The 24566-nt window shown below is 48.9% G+C and overlaps 1 protein-coding gene across 1 annotated transcript in view; it reads left to right on the forward strand.

The window, feature by feature from the left end:
* LOC142255116 (ribosomal protein S6 kinase alpha-4-like) overlaps nt 1-24566 on the forward strand; it is a 104035-nt gene that overhangs the window by 20810 nt on the left and 58659 nt on the right. Inside the window, exons 4-11 of the mRNA XM_075326568.1 lie at nt 11155-11270; nt 11351-11458; nt 11538-11618; nt 11717-11820; nt 13182-13326; nt 13439-13600; nt 20369-20488; nt 20572-20705. Of these exons, the coding sequence (XP_075182683.1) occupies nt 11155-11270; nt 11351-11458; nt 11538-11618; nt 11717-11820; nt 13182-13326; nt 13439-13600; nt 20369-20488; nt 20572-20705 (970 nt within the window). The remainder of the gene's footprint in view (nt 1-11154; nt 11271-11350; nt 11459-11537; nt 11619-11716; nt 11821-13181; nt 13327-13438; nt 13601-20368; nt 20489-20571; nt 20706-24566) is intronic.

A 24566-nucleotide genomic window follows, 5' to 3' on the forward strand; every position in this document is an offset into this window, starting at 1 on the left:
GGTGAGGTCTCTGACACGGACCGCAGCCCCAGACCGCCTAAGCGGGGTCGCTGGGAAATTCCCTTGACATCATCACATTGTTCAGGGTCTCAGCGGGAGGACTCTCTGTATGATGAAGCGGAGGTAGCTGATCAGGATTCTGATCCTGAGGCCGCTCTCAATCTTGATACTCCTGATGGGGACGCCATAGTGAATGATCTTATCGCGTCCATAAATCAAATGTTGGATATTTCCCCCTCAGCTCCTCCAGTAGAGGAGTCAGCTTCTCAGCAGGAGAAATTCCGTTTCAGGTCCCCCAAGCGTACAACGAGTATGTTTCTGGACCACTCTGACTTCAGAGAGGCAGTCCAGAAACACCGAGCTTGTCCAGATAAGCGTTTTTCCAAGCGCCTTAAGGATACACGTTATCCCTTCCCCCCTGACGTGGTCAAGGGCTGGACGCAGTGTCCCAAGGTGGATCCTCCAATCTCCAGACTGGCGGCTAGATCCATAGTTGCAGTTGAAGATGGGGCTTCACTCAAGGATGCCACTGACAGACAGATGGAGCTCTGGTTGAAATCCATCTATGAAGCTATCGGCGCGTCTTTTGCTCCAGCATTCGCAGCCGTATGGGCACTCCAAGCTATCTCAGCGGGTCAAGCGCAAATTGACGCACTCACACGTACGTCTGCGCCGCAAGTGGCGTCCATAACCTCTCAAGCGTCGGCATTTGCGTCCTACGCTATTAATGCTATCCTGGACTCTGCGAGCCGTACGGCGGTTGCAGCCGACAATTCGGTGGCAATACGCAGGGCCTTGTGGCTACGGGAATGGAAGGCAGATTCGGCTTCCAAAAAGTGCTTAACCGGTTTGCCATTTTCTGGCGACCGTTTGTTTGGTGAGAGATTGGATGAAATCATCAAACAATCCAAGGGAAAGGAAACATCCTTACCCCAGGCCAAACCAAACATACCCCAACAGAGGAGGGGACAGTCGAGGTTTCGGTCCTTTCGGGGTGCGGGCAGGTCCCAATTCTCCTCGTCCAAAAGGCCTCAGAAGGATCAGAGAAACTCCGATTCATGGCGGTCTAAGGCACGCCCAAAAAAGACCGCCGGAGGTGCCGCTACCAAGGCGGCTTCCTCATGACTTACGGCCTCCTCACACCGCATCCTCGGTCGGTGGCAGGCTCTCCCGCTTTTGCGACACCTGGCTGCCACAGGTGAAAGACCGTTGGGTGAGAGACATTCTGTCTCACGGTTACAGGATAGAGTTCAGCTCTCGTCCTCCGACTCGATTCTTCAGAACATCTCCGCCTCCCGAGCGAGCCGATGCTCTTCTGCAGGCGGTGGGCACTCTGAAGACGGAAGGAGTGGTGGTCCCAGTTCCTCTTCAGCAACAGGGTCACGGTTTTTACTCCAACCTGTTTGTGGTTCCAAAGAAGGACGGGTCTTTCCGTCCTGTCCTGGACCTAAAACTGCTCAACAAACACGTAAAGACCAGGCGGTTCCGGATGGAATCCCTCCGCTCCGTCATCGCCTCAATGTCCCAAGGAGATTTCCTTGCATCGATCGATATCAAAGATGCTTATCTCCACGTACCGATTGCTCCAGAGCATCAGCGCTTCCTGCGCTTCGCCATAGGACACGAACACCTTCAGTTCGCGGCACTGCCGTTCGGCCTGGCGACAGCCCCACGGGTTTTCACCAAGGTCATGGCTACAGTAGTTGCGGTCCTCCACTCTCAAGAGGCATGCCAACACAGCCTCAACGCTACTCTGGAGACTCTCCAGAGTTTCGGGTGGATCATCAATTTTCCAAAGTCAAATCTGACACCGGCCCAATCACTAACATATCTTGGCATGGAGTTTCATACTCTAGCAGCGATAGTGAAGCTTCCGCTGAACAAACAGCGTTCACTACAGACAGGGGTGCAATCTCTCCTTCAAGGCCAGTCGCACCCCCTGAGGCGCCTCATGCACTTCCTAGGGAAGATGGTAGCAGCAATGGAGGCAGTTCCTTTTGCGCAGTTTCACCTGCGTCCTCTTCAATGGGACATCCTACGCAAATGGGACAGGAAGCCGACGTCCCTCGACAGGAACGTCTCTCTCTCTCAGGCAACCAAAGCTTCCCTTCGGTGGTGGCTTCTTCCCACTTCATTATCGAAGGGGAAATCCTTCCTACCCCCATCCTGGGCGGTGGTCACGACGGACGCGAGTCTGTCAGGGTGGGGAGCAGTTTTTCTCCACCACAGGGCCCAGGGTACGTGGACTCAGCAAGAGTCCTCACTCCAGATCAATGTTCTGGAGATCAGGGCAGTGTATCTTGCCCTAAAAGCGTTCCAGCAGTGGCTGGAAGGCAAGCAGATCCGAATTCAGTCGGACAACTCCACAGCGGTGGCTTACATCAACCACCAATGGGGAACACGCAGTCGGCAAGCCTTCCAGGAAGTCCGGCGGATTTTGATGTGGGTGGAAGCCACGGCCTCCACCATCTCCGCAGTTCACATCCCGGGCGTGGAAAACTGGGAAGCAGACTTTCTCAGTCGCCAGGGCATGGACGCAGGGGAATGGTCCCTTCACCCGGACGTGTTTCAGGAGATCTGTTGCCGCTGGGGGATGCCGGACGTCGACCTAATGGCGTCCCGGCACAACAACAAGGTCACGGCATTCATGGCACGATCTCACGATCACAGAGCTCTGTCGGCAGACGCCTTAGTTCAGGATTGGTCGCAGTTTCAACTCCCTTATGTGTTTCCTCCGTTGGCACTGTTGCCCAGAGTGTTACGCAAGATCAGGGCCGACTGCCGCCGCGCCATCCTCGTCGCTCCAGACTGGCCGAGGAGGTCGTGGTACCCGGATCTGTGGCATCTCACGGTCGGCCAACCGTGGGCACTACCAGACCGACCAGACTTGCTGTCTCAAGGGCCGTTTTTCCATCTGAATTCTGCGGCCCTCAACCTGACTGTGTGGCCATTGAGTCCTGGATCTTAGCGTCTTCAGGATTATCTCAAGAGGTCATTGCCACTATGAGACAGGCTAGGAAACCAACGTCCGCCAAGATCTACCACAGGACGTGGAAAATATTCCTGTCGTGGTGCTCTGCTCAGGGTTTTTCTCCCTGGCCATTTGCCTTGCCCACTTTTCTGTCCTTTCTTCAATCCGGATTGGAAAAGGGTTTGTCACTCGGCTCCCTTAAGGGACAAGTATCTGCGCTCTCTGTGTTTTTTCAGAAGCGCCTGGCCAGACTTCCACAGGTACGCACGTTCCTGCAGGGGGTTTGTCACATCGTCCCTCCTTACAAGCATCCGTTAGAACCCTGGGATCTGAACAGGGTGCTGATGGTTCTTCAGAAACCACCGTTCGAGCCAATGAGGGATATTTCTCTCGCACGCCTTTCGCAGAAAGTGGTTTTCCTAGTAGCAGTCACTTCACTTCGGAGAGTGTCTGAGCTAGCAGCGTTGTCATGCAAAGCCCCTTTCCTGGTGTTTCACCAGGACAAAGTGGTTCTGCGTCCGGTTCCGGAATTTCTCCCTAAGGTGGTATCCCCCTTTCATCTCAATCAGGATATCTCCTTACCCTCTTTTGTCCTCATCCAGTTCACCAATGTGAAAAGGATTTGCACTTGTTAGATCTGGTGAGAGCACTCAGATTCTACATTTCTCGTACGGCGCCTCTGCGCCGCTCGGATGCACTCTTTGTCCTTGTCGCTGGCCAGCGTAAAGGGACACAAGCTTCCAAATCAACCCTGGCTAGGTGGATCAAGGAACCAATTCTCGAAGCTTATCGTTCCTCGGGGCTTCCGGTTCCCTCAGGGCTGAAGGCCCATTCTACCAGGGCTGTGGGAGCCTCCTGGGCCTTGCGGCACCAGGCTACGGGTCAGCAGGTGTGTCAGGCAGCTACCTGGTCGAGCCTGCACACTTTCACGAAACACTATCAGGTCCATACCTATGCTTCGGCAGATGCCAGCCTAGGTAGGCGAGTCCTTCAGGCGGCGGTTGCACACCTGTAGGACGGAGCCGTTACGGCTCTATTATGAGGTATTATTTACCCACCCAGGGACTGCTTTTGGACGTCCCAATTGTCTGGGTCTCCCAATGGAGCGACAAAGAAGAAGAATTTTGTTTACTTACCGTAAATTCCTTTTCTTCTAGCTCCAATTGGGAGACCCAGCACCCGCCCCTGTTTTTTTGTGTACACATGTTGTTCATGTTGAATGGTTTCAGTTCTCCGATATTCCTTCGGATTGAATTTACTTTAAACCAGTTTATAATTTTTTCCTCCTTCTTGCTTTTGCACCAAAACTGAGGAGCCCGTGGGAGCACGGGGGGTGTATAGGCAGAAGGGGAGGGGCTTTACACTTTTAGTGTAATACTTTGTGTGGCCTCCGGAGGCATAGCCTATACACCCCATTTGTCTGGGTCTCCCAATTGGAGCTAGAAGAAAAGGAATTTACGGTAAGTAAACAAAATTCCCTTCTTTTGCCACGTTTTTTGATGCGTTTTTGAGTGTAGATTTCTCACAAACCCTGAAGGGAATCTTGGTCCTAGAAAAGTTTAGAATCATTAAGTCTCGTTCACATGTTGAGTATTCTCTGCTTGCAGATTTGGTGCAGAAAATAACCTGCAGCATGTCAATACTTTCAGCATTTGTGCAGCGTTTTTTCACCCATTGACTTCAATAAAGTCCGCCAAAAACACTATGAAAACGTATGTATAAAAATGATTGCGGGTTTGCTGCATTTTTGCATGCGCTTTTTTCTATACAGATGGATAATAGATAGAATTTAAAAAACGAGGGAGGGGTCTTTCCTATTTTTCATAATCAGTAAAGGTGAATCAAGCAGCTGCGGGCTGATATTATCAGGCTGGGAAGGTCCATGGTTATTTGGCCCTTCCCAGCCTTAAAAATAGCAGCCCGCAGCTGACACAGAATTGGCGCATCCATAAGATGCTTCAGTTCTGGCACTTTGCCTCAGCGATTCCCAATTGTCCTCGTGCAGTAGCAGTCTGAGTAATGGTAGTTGGGGTTGATGTCAGTTGTGAATTGTCCAAAAATACAGCTGGCATCCAGCCCAGGTGTTAGTAATGGAGAGGCGTCTATCAGACACCCACATTACTAACCTAGTAATAAAAAAAAAAAACACTCAAAAATACTTTATTTCAATAAACATTCCCCCACACTTTCCCTGGTTCACCATACACCCAGGTCCGACCTAGTCCAGATTAATCCGACAGAGTCCACAAATGGAAGCCCTAAATAACATCCTAAACAGAGAGAAATAAAAACAAGGCACTGTCCCTTGTTCGCTAATTTACTAGAAAGCAAAGTTTTCACACAACGATGTAGTCTACCAAATCTGAAGTAGTCCATCGCGCAGAGTGAGCAGTAACTTCTGAAGGGCAGTGCCGTAACTGCTCGCGAGACCTGGTGCCTCCTTAGAGCGGTGGCGCCTCTGTAGTGCAGTGACGTCTCTAGTCTTCAGAAGTTGCTGCTCACTCTGCACTCTGGACTAGTCAGACTTGCTTGGGAACTTTGCTTTCTAATAACTTGGTGAACGAGGGACAATGTCTTGTTTTTATTTTATACTTTCATTTGTGGACTGCCTTTGATTCCCTGGACTACGTTGGATCTGTATGGAATTTTTTTTTGTTTTTAATACTAAAATGGTGAACCAGAAAAAGTGTGGGGCAGTGTTTATTTAAATAAAGTATTTGTGTGTGTGTTTTTTTTCTTTTTACTTACTGGGTTAGTATTAGAGGAGTCTGATAGATGCCTCTCCATTACTAACCCCTGGGCTTGATGCCAGCTGGGTTTTTGGACTATTCACAGCTGACATCGATCCCAACTACCATTACCCCGATTGCCACCGCACCAGGGCAATCGAGTAAAGCCCCAGAATTGGTATATATGATGTGATGCTCCAATTCTGGGGTGGCTATGAGTTGCTATTTTTAGGCTGAGAAGGGCCCAATAACGATGGACCTTCTCAGCCTGATAATATCAGCCCCCAGCTGTCTGCTTTACCTTTGCTGGTTACAAAAATTGGGGGCACTCCACATAGTATTTATTTATTTAATCATAAAAAAATGTTTAAATAAGCTGCACAGGGTTCAATTTTATAATATGTTGGGGGTTGTACAATTGCATGTCTGTCTGTCTTATCTATCTTTATAGCATTCATAGCTATCCCAAAACACATTGAAAATGCAGCAAAACACACGTATTTTCTGCTGCGTTTTACCTGCCAAGAGGTGCAGAAATGGTGCAGAAATTTCTGCATCCAAATACTCAACGTGTTCACATAGCTTAAAGGGGAAATCTGTCTTCACTGAAAACATATTCTACCCCTGAATTGAGAGTAAAAGGTCAGTCCAGGAAAATAAACAGATTTGTCTGATAAGATATATTACAAAGCTGCTTATTTTCATGTGTGCTATTGATTTATGAAATAAAAACTAAAACAATGGTTAATCTTTAAGTCAAAGTACAGACATGATAAGCACAGTGATGTCACAGTACAGCAATAATACACAAAGTGATGTCATAATACAATAATAATAAACACTGCACTGACCATAGACACAGTGACATCACAATACCAATTTAATAAGGACGGTGATGTCATAATACAATGGTCATAAACATTGATGACATAATACAAAGGTAGTGAATACAGCGATCTTATATTATAATGATACAGTAATGTTACAGTGATAGATACAATGATGTCATAATACAATGCTGATTGACACAGTGATGTCATAATACAATGATATATACAATGATGTCATAATGCAATGATAATAGACACAGTGATGTCATAATACAAAATATACAGTGATGTCATAATACAATGATAGACACTGTAATGCCATAATACAATGATGATATATACAATGATGTCATAATACAATAATAGACACAGTGATGTCATAATACAAAATATACAATGATGTCATAATACAATGATAGACTGTAATGCTATAATACAAGAATGATAGACACAGTGATGTCATAATACAATGATATACACAGTAATGTCATAATACAAGGGTGATATATACAATGATGTCATACTACAATAATAGACACTGTAATGCCATAATACAAGGATGATAGACATAGTGATGTCATGATGCAATGATAGACACAGTAATGTCATAATACAAGGGTGATATATACAATGATGTTATAATACAATAATAGACACTGTAATGCCATAATACAAGGGTGATATATACAATGATGTCATAATACAATAATACACTGTAATGCCATAAAACAAGGATGATAGACACAGTGATGTCATGATGCAATGATAGACACAGTAATGTCATAATACAAGGATGATAGACACAGTGATGTCATACTACAATAATAGACACTGTAATGCCGTAATACAAGGGTGATATATACAATGATGTCATAATACAATAATACACTGTAATGCCATAATACAAGGATGATAGACACAGTGATGTCATGATGCAATGATAGACACTGTGATGTCATAATACAGTGGTAGTAAACAGTAATGTCATAATACAATGATGACACACAGCGATGTCCTACTACAGTGGCAATAAACAGAGTGATGTCATAATACAATGAATAAAAAGTGATATCTCTGAAAGGGCATTACAAAAATATTGATTTCACAGCGTACAAATAATCATCAAAGAGAAGTGACAACACAGGAATAATAGTGACATTGATGTCCCGGTGCAGGAATGATGCTTCCTACAGCAGGGGTAACAAACACAGGGATGTTACAGAACATGGATAAAACACTCTATAGTCTTATGAAAGCAGTTTTCTATACAGTTATGTCACATTATATGGATAATGTGCTCAGTGATATCACAGAATGCGGATAGTAATCCCATAATGTCAGGCATGTCCCAGCGCAGCAATAACAGATGCAGCATTGTAATGCGGGAATAATGCACACAGTAATGTCACAGGTCAGGGATTACATCCTTGTACATGCGGGAAAGTGTCTATGGGCCTCCTAAGACACAGAAGCGACTTCAGTCTTTGCCTCCCCCGCTCCATAATTACTCCGCAGTCTCATTTTACTTTAGCTAGGAAGAGTTAATGCCTGTTCAATTGTCATAGATGCAGCATAAAAGCGTCCCTTTTACTATAGTACGTATTGCTGATATCATTCTGTACAGATCTTCTCTTTGGGGTGATAAACCGCATCTTATATAAGCTGTCTCCCACTTAACCATAAAAAATTTGTAAAAAAAAAAATGAACAATTTGTGCAATGTGCAGTCTGATATCACGGAAAATCTCTCCGGTGTCTTGCGTGCTGTGATTTCCAGGGCTGCGGTTATTTTTTTTGTTTTGTTTTTTTTTTAAATCCATTTAGCTCTTCTTGTTTTATAAGACAACAATTCACTATATTTTCCTGACTGGCAAAAAGAATGACCGAATAGCAACTTCTCAGTGTCAACCAAAATTGAATGGGTTGACCACGTTTTGAAGGATTTTTTTTTTTTTCTTAAATTATTTTGGGCTAAAAATAACTTTTGCAGTTGGATTTTATTAAATATTTTCCACTGTTTGTCTTTTACACACTCTTTGTTTTTTTGCACATTTAACTTTAATGTGGCCTATGTGTCACGGGGTATGTAATGACAGGACAGGTGCCCCTAGGCTGACCCTCAGACTTGAGACCCTGCGCTGTCCCTTATCTTAGAGGTAGGTTTGATGGTAGGCAGGTCCGAGCCCCCAGTGTGACCCTAACTTATGTCCAAGCCCTGATCTTGCACTCCCTCTCCCCCGCCTTTGGGGCGGGCCGGAAAAACAAAGACAAAACCAAACAATATGACACAAACAAGGGAGAACGGAAACTCGCACACACAACACTCAAACACACAAGAGAGACAATATGTGTAAAGGGGAACAACGAAAAAGGGGAGGAAGTAACACACAACAGGGGAGCGCTCATACCACTCAGAAGTGCAGCGCGAATCACCATAAACAGGAAAATCACCAAGACCGGGATCTCTGGAGCTACGCTGAAGCTATCATCAGCACATACAGGAAGGCAGCCGTGTTTTAAGTAGAGAGGAGACAGCGCTCAGCACACACAAGCATTTTCTCTACATCCAAGAAAACGCTCCGAGATTGATCAGGGTGTCATCAGTTTTTCTGTGATGTTGAAAGGAAAAAAAAAGTTTCTCCTCCTTCTCCATCATAACAGTCTGTGAAAATCGGACTGCACTCGGATGCCATCCGAGTACGCTCTGATGTTTTTCACGGACCCATAAACTTGCGTTGCCGATTTTTATCTGACACTCGGATCAAAATTGAACATGTGACTGATCTTTTCCTTGGACTGTGTGGTCTGAGAAAAAAATTTGACGTGTGCCCAGTCCCATAGAATATCATAGGTCTGAGTACAATTAGTGAAAACAACAGATACCCTGTTTCCTCAAAAAAAAAGCACTAGTAGGATTTTGGGGGCTTTTTGAGTATGCTTAGATTATAAGCCCTACTCCACAAAAAAGCCCTAGTTGCCGTTCCATAGCAAAGTGTCCAAGAAGCTAGAAAAATTCAATAATACAGCAGGACTCTTCATCATAGAAAGCAGGCACCCTGAAAAGAGAGCAGAAAGTCCCAAAAGCAAGCAGATGCCCTCAAAAGCAAGCAGATGCCCTCAAAAGGAAGCAGAGGTCCTCAAAAGGAAGCGAACGCCCTCAAAAGGAAGCGAACGCCCTCAAAAGGAAGCGAACGCCCTCAAAAGGAAGCGAACGCCCTCAAAAGGAAGCGAACGCCCTCAAAAGAAAGCGAACGCCCTCAAAAGAAAGCGGAGACCCACGATAGAAAACAGAAAGTCCCAAAAGAAAGCAGGCATCCAGAAAAGAATGCAGGCCCGAAGAAAAGAAAGCAGACACCCTTAAAAGAAAGCAGACGCCCTTAAAAGAAAGCAGACGCCCTTAAAAGAAAGCAGACGCCCTCAAAAGAAAGCAGACACCCCCATTCCCCCCCCTCCAAAAAAAAAAAAAAGAATCGCACTTACCAGACCCCAATCAAGTACCGATGGTGGATGAGCTCTCACACAGAGATCTGTGTTGCTCTCAGGTCCCTTGCCATTCCAGCTCTCACAAACAGATCGGGTACCAGTATCACTCCACATGAATGATACTGCTTCCAATCACCAGGGGGAGACAACCACTGTAGAATGCAGGGGGACCTGACAGCGACGCAGATTTGTATGTGAGAGGCCATTCACTTGCCAACTCTAATTGTTTGGGATCTGGTAAAGTGCGAATCTTTTAGGGGGTGTTTGCTTTCTTTTCGGGGTAAACTTAGCAGTACATAGAGAATAATATATATAAGCAGGTAATTTGTAAATATAGTCTGTATCCTCAACTATAGGACTGGTTCTGTACCATGAGAATAGCAGATCAGATAAGAAAATGTGCATCTGACCCAGGAATAGGAGTAACACAAAATGCTGATGTTCCAGAATGTGATGACATGATTATATCTGAATAAATGTGGATTCTTTGTTCAAGAATAAATGTGAATTGTTCTTCATGGGAAAATATAAGACATCCCCTGAAAATAAGCCCTTGGAGCAATAAACAATATAAGACCCTGTCTTATTTTCAGGGAAACACAGGTAGCACTCGTCCACTATGTAATCGCTCGTGAGTGTGAGCACTAACAGCCAAATAAGAGTTAGTATGATGATAGTGGGCTGACTGACATATTATCAGTTAGCTCATTCTGCAGCTAGCAATAGACAGTGTGATGCAGGTGCAGAAGGCAAATGGTGCAAATTTCTTAATGTAACTAGATTGCAAATTTTTAACCCAAAATACATGCATATACGCAATATAAGAAAAAAAATCTCCCAAAAAGTGGACAACCCAAAGGAAAAAAAGTCACTAGTATCCACCATGTCAAGACATTCAGCAGTCCTTGTGTTAGGCTTGAGGTTAAAGGAGTTTTCCATCCCTTATTTTTAAGTGAAGGTTGCATAATAAAAGAGGAACGGTTAACCTTAGTGAGCCCATTCTTCTCCAGTGCCACCACTCTGGTGGTCTTCAGGGCCGGAAGCCATCACTTAGAGTCCTGAAGACCACCAGGGCAATGGCACTCAATCTCATCCATACAGTCACTTCATTGGGTGCACTTACTTTTATGTTATCCTTACAGATTATGTTAGTGGCGGGGAACTCTTCACTCACCTATATCAGCGGGATAACTTCTCAGAAGATGCAGTACGGTTTTATTCGGGAGAGGTCATTTTGGCTCTTGAGCACTTACACAAGGTGAGACCTGCCCGGCAGCTCTTCTTGACTTTTGACTTTCTTTTTAGTGATTGTTCTGACTCCGTCACTTTCTTCTCTAGCTGGGGATCGTATACCGTGACATTAAACTGGAGAACATCTTATTAGACAGTGAAGGCCACGTGGTGCTGACCGACTTTGGCCTAAGCAAGGAGTTTGTGGCCGAAGAGGTGAGAAACTGTCGGGAATCAGAAGCTTCTGATAAACTTTTATGTTTTCCTAAAAAGTGGATCTGTGTCTCTGTAATAGTGTGAGCGCACATATTCCTTCTGTGGGACAACCGAATATATGGCGCCTGAAATAATACGAGGGCAGGGAGGTCACGGCAAGGTAAGGGAGTGGTTACTTTCTCTGTACATTGATCTGTTCTGCTGGCATTGCTATCATTGGAAGGAGCTTGGTAAGATTTAGTGTCTCCGTTATTGTAGTCTGTGGACTGGTGGAGCCTAGGAATCCTCATTTACGAACTATTGACTGGAGCATCTCCATTTACACTGGAAGGAGAGAAGAACTCACAAAGTGAGGTATCCAGGTAAGAGTCCCTCATTCATATTAAGACCCCTGATACACAGTTTCCAATCTGCTCCTGGTTTCAGATTTTTCTCTTCTGGGAATTTCCTTCCCAGTAATACATGTTGGATTTGAGGTCTGGGTGTCTGGGGTGATGCGGCTTCCTTAGATCTCATTTATTAGCACAGCTTCATTTCTGCTGATTTTCCCTATTACAGCTCATTGAGAATCACGTGGCTTTTCTCTCTGTGTATAACAGTCACAATGACTTTCGGATAACGGGGAACCAGGGCTCCTAATCTGTCCCTCAAGCTAGGGGGCCCTGTGCTATCACTAATTTCAGGAATACTCCTGATGGTGGAGAGGCCAGAGTCTCCTTCCTGGCCCTGCTCCTGACCAGTTCTGATCTGATTCCCCCTCCCCCTATGGAGAGACAAGACAGCAGTGTGTTGAAAACCACAGATAAAGACAGGCAAAGGAAAAACAAAAACTCATGTCACACAGCTCGCACAATCGTAAAGACAAGCAGAGAATCAGGAGAAAAAAAACAGAACATGATGGAAGTAAAAAACAACAGGGGTAAACTCCACAACCGCTCAAAGCAATAGACACAACTTAAGCACAACTTTCACCAGAGTCTGGGACACCACACATCACAGACCAACATAGAATATACTATAGCTGGCATGGGTAAACGGTTTCCACCAACATAAATAGGAGCGGAGCAGATGTGATAGGTCTCCCCACAACATGTGATTAAAGAAGCAAGTAGACCACCAGAGATTAACTCTTTCTAACCTGCCTATTAATCAGCACACAGCAGGTTGATGCCGAATCTGCCTGTGTTTATCCCAGACACCAGGAAACCATTAGGTGGAGTGTCAGAATTTGCAATCTGAACAGAGTCCAATGCCGCCATGAAGTTTGTGCAAAACTCCATATAATAACAACCTGAGTGAGCTGTCCTCCCTGCTTACTTGAATGATTTTTATGCTCCCTTCTCTCTGATATCAGCAACTTCCCCAACACCACCTTTCTCCTATCTCTAACACTGAGAGAAGGGATCTGAAGATCCATCAGAGCAAGGAGCAGAGCTCTGACCGATTTTAGAGGACTAGTTCTCTAATGAAAACTGTTTACAAAGCTGCTTCATTTTGCATTTAAGAAACAAGTGAACAATTAAAAAGACGTACATTGACCTCAATGGTGTCTGTAATGGAAGTAAAGCTCTCAGGAACCTACAGAATATACTCGATAAAGAGTTGTAAAAACAAAAATACATTTTAATACGCATTTTTGGCATTCGCTGGGAAAACAAAGAATATAAGAAGGTAATATACTATGGTTGTGTGTGTAAGAAGCTGGAAACGTTTGTCACTGCAGGCGGATTCTGAAGATGGAGCCCTCTTATTCCTTCTCTTTGAGCCTGGAGGCTCGCGATCTTCTTCAGAAGCTGCTCCGCAAGGATCCAAAAAAACGACTTGGGGCAGGAGGTGCTTCCCAAATTAAAGAGCATCCTTTTTATCGGGTAAGTGACCTCCATCATTGAAAGCATACGAGTTAAGCCAATTTACTTACCTCTCTATGTTCAGTATATGTCTTTTACATTTCATTACTTATCCAATCATTTCTCCTTGCAGGGACTGGATTGGGAATTACTGTCTCTCCGTAAGGTCAACCCTCCATTCCGTCCCTCGATCCGCAGTGAGACCGATGTCAGTAATTTTTCTGATGAATTTACAAGTCTTGACCCGGTTTACTCTCCGGCCGCTACTCCACCGTCTGGAGCTCGAATATTCCAGGTGTTAACTCATATGATTGAATACTGACTTTTTCTAAATGGGTTAATCATAAAATATTTTTATATTATTTCCTCTTAGTTTTCTCTTAATTTTGCTTTAGAATAACATTTGGCTTTTATTGACTACTAGCTGTAGTACCCGGTGTTGCCCGGGATAGTACAGTCTCTCTCTCTATCTCCCTCTCACCCTCTCTCCCACCTTCCCTCTCTCCCACACTCCCACTCTCCCTCTCACCCACTCACCCTCTTTCTATCTCTCTCTCCCACTCTCCCTCTCACCCTCTCTCCCACTCTCCCTCTCACCCAGTCTCCGTCTCTCCCTCTCTCCCACTCTCACCCACTCACCCTCTCTCCCACTCTCCCTCTCACCCACTCGCCGTGTCTCCCACTCTCCCTCTCACCCTTTTTCCCACTCTCACCCACTCACCCTCTCTTCCACTCTCCCTCTCTCACCCACTCACCCCTCTCCCACTCTCCCTCTCACCCACTCTTCCACTCTCCCTCTTTCCCACTCTCACCCACTCACCCTCTCTCCCACTCTCCCTCTCACCCACTCTCCAACTCTCCCACTTCCCTCTCCCAGTCATCCTCTCTCCCCCTCTCTCCCACTCCCCCTCTCTCCCACTCTCCCTCTCTCCCACTCCCCCTCTCTCCCACTCTCCGTCTCACCCACTCTCCGTCTCACCCACTCTCCCTCTCACCCACTCTCCGTCTCACCCACTCTCCGTCTCACCCACTCTCCCTCTCACCCACTCTCCCTCTCACCCACTCTCCCTCTCACCCACTCTCCCTCTCACCCACTCTCCCTCTCACCCACTCTCCGTCTCACCCACTCTCCGTCTCACCCACTCTCCGTCTCACCCACTCTCCGTCTCACCCACTCTCCGTCTCACCCACTCTCCGTCTCACCCACTCTCCCTCTCACCCACTCTCCCTCTCACCCACTCTCCGTCTCACCCACTCTCCCTCTCACCCACTCTCCCTCTCTCCCTCTCACCCACTCTCCCTCTCACCCACCCTCCCTCTCACCCACTCTCCCACCCTCCCTCTCACCCACCCTCCCTCTCACCCACTCTCCCTCTCACCCACTCTCCCACTCTCCCTCTCTCCCACTCTCCCTCTCTCCCACTCCCCCGCTCTCCCTCTCCCCCGCTCTCCCTCTCCCCCGCTCTCCCTCTCCCCCGCTCTCCCTCTCCCCCGCTCTCCCTCTCACCCGCTCTCCCTCTCACCCGCTCTCCCTCTCACCCGCTCTCCGTCTCACCCGCTCTCCGTCTCACCCGCTCTCCGTCTCACCCGCTCTCCGTCTCACCCGCTCTCCGTCTCACCCGCTCTCCGTCTCACCCGCTCTCCGTCTCACCCGCTCTCCGTCTCACCCGCTCTCCCCCGCTCTCCCTCTCCCCCGCTCTCCCTCTCCCCCGCTCTCCCTCTCCCCCGCTCTCCCTCTCCCCCGCTCTCCCTCTCCCCCGCTCTCCCTCTCCCCGCTCTCCCTCTCCCCCGCTCTCCCTCTCACCCGCTCTCCCTCTCACCCGCTCTCCCTCTCACCCGCTCTCCGTCTCACCCGCTCTCCGTCTCACCCGCTCTCCGTCTCACCCGCTCTCCGTCTCACCCGCTCTCCCTCTCACCCGCTCTCCGTCTCACCCGCTCTCCGTCTCACCCGCTCTCCGTCTCACCCGCTCTCCGTCTCACCCGCTCTCCGTCTCACCCGCTCTCCGTCTCACCCGCTCTCCGTCTCACCCGCTCTCCGTCTCACCCGCTCTCCCCCGCTCTCCCTCTCCCCCGCTCTCCCTCTCCCCCGCTCTCCCTCTCCCCCGCTCTCCCTCTCCCCCGCTCTCCCTCTCCCCCGCTCTCCCTCTCCCCCGCTCTCCCTCTCCCCCGCTCTCCCTCTCCCCCGCTCTCCCTCTCCCCCGCTCTCCCTCTCCCCCGCTCTCCCTCTCCCCCGCTCTCCCTCTCCCCCGCTCTCCCTCTCCCCCGCTCTCCCTCTCCCCCGCTCTCCCTCTCCCCCGCTCTCCCTCTCACCCGCTCTCCCGCTCTCCGTCTCACCCGCTCTCCGTCTCACCCGCTCTCCGTCTCTCCCACTCTCACCCACTCTCCCTCTCACCCACTCTCCGTCTCTCCCACTCTCACCCACTCTCCGTCTCACCCACTCTCCGTCTCACCCACTCTCCCTCTCACCCACTCTCCCTCTCTCCCACTCTCCCTCTCTCCCACTCTCCCTCTTTCCCACTCTCCCTCTTTCCCACTCTCCCTCTTTCCCACTCTCCCTCTCTCCCACTCTCCCTCTCTCCCACTCTCCCTCTCTCCCACTCTCCCTCTCTCCCACTCTCCCTCTCTCCCACTCTCCCTCTCTCCCACTCTCACCCGCTCTCCCTCTCACCCGCTCTCCCTCTCACCCGCTCTCCCTCTCACCCGCTCTCCCTCTCACCCGCTCTCCCTCTCACCCGCTCTCCGTCTCTCCCTCTCACCCACTCTCCGTCTCTCCCACTCTCCGTCTCTCCCACTCTCCCTCTGACCCACTCTCCCTCTGACCCACTCTCCCTCTGACCCACTCTCCCTCTGACCCACTCTCCCTCTGACCCACTCTCCAACTCTCCCATTCTCCCACTTTCCCTCTACCACTCCCCCTCTCACCACCAAAATCATATTAACTGACACATACAGTAAGCTTCTTATACTAAGAATGTCCTTTGTTGCTTATAGCAATAAATCACACCTCCTATTAACAGTAACTGTCAAAACAGCCAATATATTACCTCACACATTCAAACAGTAAGTAAGCTTTTTTTTCGGCTGATAACTGTAAAGCGCAGGGCTAAAATTTCCCGTCAAAACATAGTCTATAATATTCCCTGGGTTACATGCGGCAACTGTGCAAACATTCGTGATTGTAAATGCGACGGTGCAGATTTCTTTAGTGGACATACACACACACACAGAGACACACACACACACACACATATATATATATATATATACTAGAAGGTGGCCCGATTCTACGCATCGGGTATTCTAGAATTTACGTATTGTGTAGTTCATGTATGATTTTTGTTATATATATAGAGAGAGATGTTGTTGTCTGTAGTTACCAAGTGTTTGTGTAGGCGCTGTACATGTTCTGGGTGTTGTCTGGGTGTGACGGGGGGTGAGAGCGGTGTTGTATGTGTGTTGCGTGTGTTGCGTTGTTTGTGGAGCGCTGTGTGTCTGTAGCGTTGTGTGTGTGTTGCGCGGTTTGTGTGTGTGTGGTGTTGTTTGGGGGGAGGTATGTTTTGTGCAATGTGTGTGTTGTGCGGTATGTGCGTATATTTGTGTGTGCCGCGGTGTTTGTGTGTTGGGTGTTGTGTGTGTGCAGCGTTGTCTGTGTGTGTGGGTGTCTGTGTAGGGCAGTTGTTTGTGGTTCCCAGTGTGTGTGTGGTGTGTTGTGCAGTGCGCGTGTGTGTGTGTGTGTGTGTGTGTGTGTGTGTGTGTGTGTGTGTGTGCATCAGCCTCTCTTCTCTCAGCCTACCTCTCCCAGCCTCCCTCCTCCCAGCCTCCCTCAGCATCAGCCTCCCTCTCCCAGCCTCCCCAGCATCAGCCTCCGCCAGCATCAGCCTCTCTCCTTCCAGCCTCCTCCAGCATCAGCCTCCCTCTCCCAGCCTTCCCCAGGATCAGCCTCTCTCCTCCCAGCCTCCGTCCTCCCAGCCTTCCCCAGCATCAGCTTTCCCCTCCCAGCCTCCCTCAGCATCAGCCTTCCCCAGCATCAGCCTCTCTCCTCCCAGCCTCAGCCTCTCTCCTTCCAGCCTCCCCCAGCATCAGCCTCTCTCCTTCCAGCTTCCCTCAGCATCAGCCTCCTCTTCCCAGCCTTCCCCAGGATCAGCCTCTCTCCTCCCAGCCTCCTTCCTCCCAGCCTCCTTCCTCCCAGCCTCCCTCAGCATCAGCCTTCTGCTCCCAGTCTCCCCCAGCATCAGCCTCCCCATGCATCAGCCTCCACCAGCATCAGCCTCTCTCCTTCCAGCCTCTCTGCTTCCAGCCTCCCCCAGCATCAGCCTCCCCTTCCCAGCCTTCCCCAGGATCAGCCTCTCTCCTCCCAGCCTCCTTCCTCCCAGCCTCCCTCTCCCAGCCTCCCTCAGCATCAGCCTTCCGCTCCCAGTCTCCCCCAGCATCAGCCTCCCCAAGCATCAGCCTCCACCAGCATCAGCCTCTCTCCTTCCAGCCTCCCCCAGCATCAGCCTCTCTCCTTCCAGCCTCCCTCAGCATCAGCCTCCCGTTCCCAGCCTTCCCCAGGATCAGCCTCTCTCCTCCCAGCCTCCTTCCTCCCAGCCTCCCTCAGCATCAGCCTTCCCCTCCCAGTCTCCCCCAGCATCAGCCTCCCCAAGCATCAGCCTCCACCAGCATTAGCCTCTCTCCTTCCAGCCTCCCCCAGCATCAGCCTCCCCAAGCATCAGCCTCCACCAGCATCAGCCTCCCTCGTCCCAGCCTCCCCCTCCCAGCCTCCCCCAGCATCAGCCTCTCTCCTCCCAGCCTTCCCCATGATCAGCCTCTCTGCTCCCAGCCTCCTCCAGCACGCCGTGCTCCTCTGCCGACACTCACACACCCGATCGCATCCACTCACACACACCCGATCGCATCCACTCACACACACCCGATCGCATCCACTCACACACACCCGATCGCATCCACTCACACACACCCGATCGCATACACTCACACACACAGACACTGATGATATCGCACATACGCGCTTATACTCACAACATCCGGGGATATCACATGCTTCTGGCCATGTGATCCTCCGGCAGGTCCTGGAAGATCACAACAGCACAGTATCGAGGCCGAGAAGCAAGCGATATCCCAGGATGTTGTGAGTATGTGGATGCGATGTGATGTGTGTGTGTGAGTGAGTGTGATCTGATTTGTGTGTGTGTATGTGTGTGCTGTTATGTGTGTGCTGTTATGTGTCTGTATTTTCCGCCGCTGCAGGACCTTGATGTGTGGATGCGATGTGATGTGTGTGTGAGGTGTGTATGAGAGTGAGTGTGAGCCGGTGTACACTGGTAACTATGATACACATCGGGTAACTAAGGGACCTTAGTTACCCGATGTGTATAATGGTTACCAGCTTTCACGGCCTCCGTGAAGATCCCAGCATCGCAAGGTTATGTGTGGCGCTGCTGGGATCCTGACGGAGCCGGTGTAGAAGCAAGCGATATCCCAGCATGTTGTGATGTGTGAGGTGTGTGAGAGTGAGTGTGAGAGTGAGTGTGATCTGATGTGTGTGTGTGTACTCACCTGGGAATCGGGGCTCCGTGTCAGTTGGGCCAGAGCGAGCGTGCATTGCGTGAGGGGGGCGGGGCCTGCAGAGAGCCGGGGCGAGAGGCCAATCCGTGTGGGGGGGCGGGGCCATGGCGAGCCCAGCGGCCAATCAGCTTTGTGTCACCGTAAGTACACAATTTCGGAGCATGACAGACAGACAGATAGACAGACAGATAGACAGACAGACAGACAGAATAAGGCAATTATATATATAGATATATATATATATATATATATAGATATAGATGTATATATATATATATACACCCACACACTCAGCTTTATATATTAGATTTGTTTTGTTGTACCTTGAACGATGACGTAATCTGTGGCCATAAATCGGCTGAGAGGAGCTCAGAACAAAAAGGATAAATAAGAGATCCAAACTCTCCAACCATTCAATTCAAATTAGCTCACTGACAGATTCTCAGTTAACTTATCCTGCACTTAGAAATACATGGTACAACACAGAGGTTATGGAAGACAAATGGCGTAAAATATTTAATGAAACCCATTTGGAAAAATGATTTTTAGTAATTAATATGAGCATTTAAATAAATAAGACTTGTCCCCAGAGGTTGACAACACCTTTAAATGAAATATATAGTAAAAAACAAACCAACAAGTTTTTATGTTTAAGAGGTTGTCCACTACTTTTATATTGATGGCCTTTCCTTAGGATAGGTCATCAGTTTTATTGGCCGGGGTCTGACACCCTGCACCCCTGCCGATCAGCTGTTCTCGGTCCCGGCGGCGGCAGGCAGCCAGAAATGCTCAATTCCGGAGCTGCTCTGTTCTCTGATAGTGGCTGCGGACGGGTATTGCACGTATGCTTCCCATTCTAATCAATAGGAGGTGGGGCAGCACCGGAACTGAGCATTTCCGGCTGCCTGCTGCTGCCACCGGCATCGAGAACAGCTGATCGGCGGGGTGCGAGGTGTCGGACCCCAGCTCATCAGACATTGATGAGCTATCCTAAGGATAGGCCATCAATGTAAAAGTAGTGAACAACCCCTTTAAATATATTTTTTTTTAGAAAAATATGTTGTTCTCTAATTTTCTGTTAGATGCATATTACAAAAAAAAATCTCAGATCTTGTTTTCCCTCTGGCCATTAAGTATCACAATAGATTGACTAAGTAGTCAATTAATCATCGCAACAACAGGTAATATCTCTATTATAAAACTACAGCCAAAAAAAACACAGATCTACCACTGACAATGGTTGATGGATACAGCTCACCTCCTCCCCCTCTCTGCCCAGTAACCTCCGCACAGATCACAGAGCGTGCCCGCAAAACAATCCCAATAAAGTCATTTTCAGAAACAGGAGGCTGTAAAGAAATCTCAAGCAAGATAGATGCCACTATAAAAAATAATCTACTATCGGAAAACAAAAGCATTGGTATTTCGGGGTTTTTTTTTTAGTAAAAAAGAATATATATGTGGATGTTTATATTTGCTGCTTTTTCTTTTATGTTAGGGTTATTCCTTCGTGGCACCTTCCGTCCTCTTCGGTGTAAATGCAATCATGTCGGATATGCCAGCTCCATCCGCTGACAAGCCGGGCAGCCCTACACTGGCACTGAGCGCAGCTATGAAGGTGAAAGATATTGCAATATCCTCTGTTTTCTATAGTTAATTCCATATCTCACATCCCATCTTCTTTTTCTTTCTTATTCCTAGGACTCTCCATTCTTCCAGCAATATGAGATGGATCTACAAGAGCCTGCACTTGGATCCGGCAGTTTTTCGGTGTGCCGAAAGTGTAGACATCGGCAGAGCAAGAAGGAGTATGCTGTGAAAATCCTCAGTAAGAGGTTAGTTCAACAATTTAGGCTATGTCCGTACGCTACATTTTTATGGTGACCACAAAAATGCACCAAAAACAAACCCTATGGTCAAAAAAACGTATCTTATGGCAAAAAAAGCATCAAAAACACATGCATTTTTGATGCTTTTTTGATACTTCTTTTATTCTTTTTTGGTGCTTTTTTATGCTTTTATGATTTCTTGGTGCTTTTTTGATGATTTTATGCTTTTTTGGTGCTTTTTTGTTGCTTTGTTTATGCTATTTTGGTGCTTTTTTTGATGCTTCTTTTATGCTTTTTTGCTGCTTTTTTGATGCTTCGTTTATGCTATTTTGGCACTTTTTTGATGCTTATTTTATGGTTTTTGGTGCTTTTTCGTTCTTTTATGCTTTTTTGGTGCTTTTTTTGATGCTTCTTTAATGCTATTTGGTGCTTTTTTTGGTGCTTTTTTGATGCTTTATTGACCATGTGTTTTTGATGCTTTTTTTCAAGTAGAAACAATGCCAGTGGGGGGAAAAAAGCAGGGAAAACGCAAAAAGAATTCATATGCTGTGTTTCTTTATCGTTCCTATGGGAGACCCAGACCATGGGTGTATAGCTACTGCCTCCGGAGGACACACAAAGTTACTACACTCAAAACGTGTAGCTCCTCCCTCCCAGTATATACACCCCCTGCTAGCCAGTCCTAGCCAGTTTTCATGCTTTGTGTCAGGAGGATCACTGCACACACATGCATCCTTTTTTGATTTTCATTTTTTCTACAGATTTGGAAGAAAAGCGGGTCCACTGGACCCCCGGCATGTCCCTTCACACCCCCCTGGCGGCGGTGCTGTTAAGGTTGATTCAGGGCAAGAGCCCTTCATGCCGCGCTCCTTCACCATCCCATGCTGGGGCTCTGGCTTGAAGTGGGAGCCAACACGGTTCTCACTGCTTTGCAGGAGACCGGCCTCCATCCGCAGCCCTTTGACAGGACCCTGCTGGACGGAGCACTGGACCCCCACCCCACCCAGGGACTGGACCCTGCGTCTCAAAGCTAAGTATAGAGACGTTATTCAGAGGGTCCTTCTGCAATGTGGGGCACTTTATTAGGGGGACAGTGTTTGACTTTGATAATGCTGCTTTTACTGTGTTTCCGGCCGGTTCCACTGTTTTTTTCTGTGTACCGCGCCGATGATGCCTGATTTTCGGCCGCATGTTTAACTCTAGGCCCCGGCTTCAGCCGCGGCCTAGTTTCGTCTCGTTCCCCTGCATGTCAGTCATGCAGGGGGACGCTGCAGCGCCGCCCAACCGCCGCTCTGCACAGGGGAGGACACTCCTTGTTGAGGAGATGATTCCCTCCCCTGTACATTTCTTAGCCCTCCGATTCCCGCTCCTGGGTTAACCCCCGCCCTCCCCCCTCACTCTAGCGCCATTTTCTCAGCGTTCTTAGTACGCTGATCGGCGCTGGCTGCTCTGCAGTGCAGAGGGAGTGAATATCTGGCTGGGGGTCCAGGCTTGGAACCTGGGGGGGCACTCACAATAGCGGCCTGACAAGTCACAACCTCTGGTTGTGCACTTTTATATACTATCAGGGCATTGTGAAGGAGTTAATTCTTTATTATAGAACCTCCTCCTCAGCAGCATGTCTCACTAGGAGCAAAGCTCCAAGGCTGTACACTACATGTTCTGCATGTAGGCTCATATTGCCTGAACCGGCACAGACCCATACTGTAATGGTTCTTAGGTGGTGGTGCCTCAGCCTGGAGTCTCCCCAGGCTGAACCCCTGTCTTGTGTTTTCTAGACATTCTAGACAGAGCCCCCCACCTCTGCAGCAGGTCTCACAGAGCGAGGCTGCAGGCTGTTTTTTATTATCCACTGCTGGTAGTCTCGTACGGCTGTACCGAGCTCATAACCGCTGTGGTCCCTCAGCTTGGAGGCTCATGCATGGTCCCTCCAGCTGCTCCGGGTTCGGTGGCTGACCCCTGGGGGAATCTCTTTTTCCAGGGGTCGGCTGTCCCGGCATCCGCTGAGCATGCAACCCCCTTCTCAGGGCGTTTTCTGCTTGCTCAGCAAAGCTCACAGACCCCGTCCTCCTGACAGGGAGACGCAGGGTCCCCTGTCCTCCCCGTCCCGCAGCTCCGATACGAGCTGACTCACTGGACGAGGAGGATGTCTCTATCAGGGGCTCGGACGCTGCTTTACGTACTTTGATCCGTCCGTAGATGACGGGGATGCGAATGATTAGATTGCGTCCATTATACTTGTATTGGACCTCCATCCGCCTGTATCAGGGGAGTATTCCCCGCTGGCAAAAAGGCATCAGTATACCTTTAACAAGACGAGGAGTGTGTTCCTTAACCACTCCAGTTTTCAGCCCGCTGCGTCCAAGCCCGCAGCCTGTCCTGCAGATCCCACAGCGGGGTTCTGCTGCCTGTCTCCCCCTCCCATCAGAGGTGGTCAAGGAGTGTACTCATTCGCCAAGCGTGGCCACTCCGGTGTCCAGACTTTCAGCCCGGATAGTTGTATCAGTGGCTGACGGCACCTCTATAAGGATCCCACGGTACATTAATTTTGTACTGGACCTCAATCCGCCGGAGTTACCTTATCTAGGTGAACACAACGTGTGTTCCTTAACCACTCCAGTTTTCAGGCCCCTGTGACCAGCCCAGGGTCCGCTCTGACAGTCGCTTCCCATGAAGCGTGATTCTGAGGACTGGGTTTCCCCCGTCCACCAATGGTGGTCAAGAGGTGGGCTCATTCACCTCAGGTGGCTCAGCCCGGACCGTTATGTCAGTGGCTGATGGCTCCTCAGAGGAGATGCATTCCCTCACAGGGACTCTATGCCCAAGACGGTTGCCTGAACTTCCAGACTTCAATCTTTCCATCCTCTGCCAAGTCTGCCATGCTGGACACCGCACAGCGGTGGTTTTGGCTACTTCCTCGCTATCCGCAGGTGTGGCTTCGGCAATGGAAGGCCGATGCCTCTATAGAGGTTCCTTGCTGGGCTCCCCTTTGGTGGGACCAGTCTCTTCGGAACCAACTAGATGAAATTTAGGAAGCTCTCGGCGACGAGAGTTCTTCCTTGCCACAAACCTAAACCAGGGCAGGAATCAGTTGAGGTTTCGGTGGTTTCCGTTCCTCCTTCTGATCGTCCTCTAGCTCGGCCTTAGTTCATAGAACCAAATGGCTTGAAGCTGCGTCTTCAGAAGACCGCAGGAGATGCTACCACGGAGTCAGCTTCCTCCGAGCTATCTGGCCACGCCAACCACCTCCTTGGTCGGTGGCAGGCTCTCTCCACTTGGCGACGTATGGTTCTACCACGTCTCCGTTCAGTGGGGGCGAGTTTATATCTCCCATGGCTACAGGATGGAATTCTGTCCACCCGCCAAACAGATTTTTTCTGTCAACTCCTCCCGGCTCCAAGGCCGCCGCCTTCTCACAGGCCGTGGCATTTCTTGCAGGCCAACGGAGTAATTGTTCCGGTTCCCGACTGGGAACGGTTCTGAGATTTTTGCTTAAATCTATTTCTAGTCCCCGAAGAGGGCGGTGCCTTCCGACCTGGATCTTTAGCTTTTCAAGCATGGTCAGGTGTGGCGTTTTCACATGGAGTCTCGGTCTTGTTCCGTGTGTTTTTCACCGGATCAATCAAGAACCCAAGGAGATTCCCTAGCAGCCATCGGCTTCAGGGATGCCTTTCGGCAAGGGTCAATCGCAGTTTCACACCAGCGTTGACTACGTTTTGCCATCGGAGTGGTCCAATTCGTGGCTCTTCCCTTGGGGTTAGCCACGGCCCCTCGAGTATTCTCCTTGGGGCTGCTGTGATTAGGGTCCTGCACCCCTAGGGATTGGCAGTGATCGTTTGCCCTGGACGGTTTTCTTCTCGGGGTTTC

The sequence above is a fragment of the Anomaloglossus baeobatrachus genome, chromosome 10, assembly GCF_048569485.1.
Source record: "Anomaloglossus baeobatrachus isolate aAnoBae1 chromosome 10, aAnoBae1.hap1, whole genome shotgun sequence".
Classification (NCBI taxonomy): Eukaryota; Metazoa; Chordata; class Amphibia; order Anura; family Aromobatidae; genus Anomaloglossus; species Anomaloglossus baeobatrachus.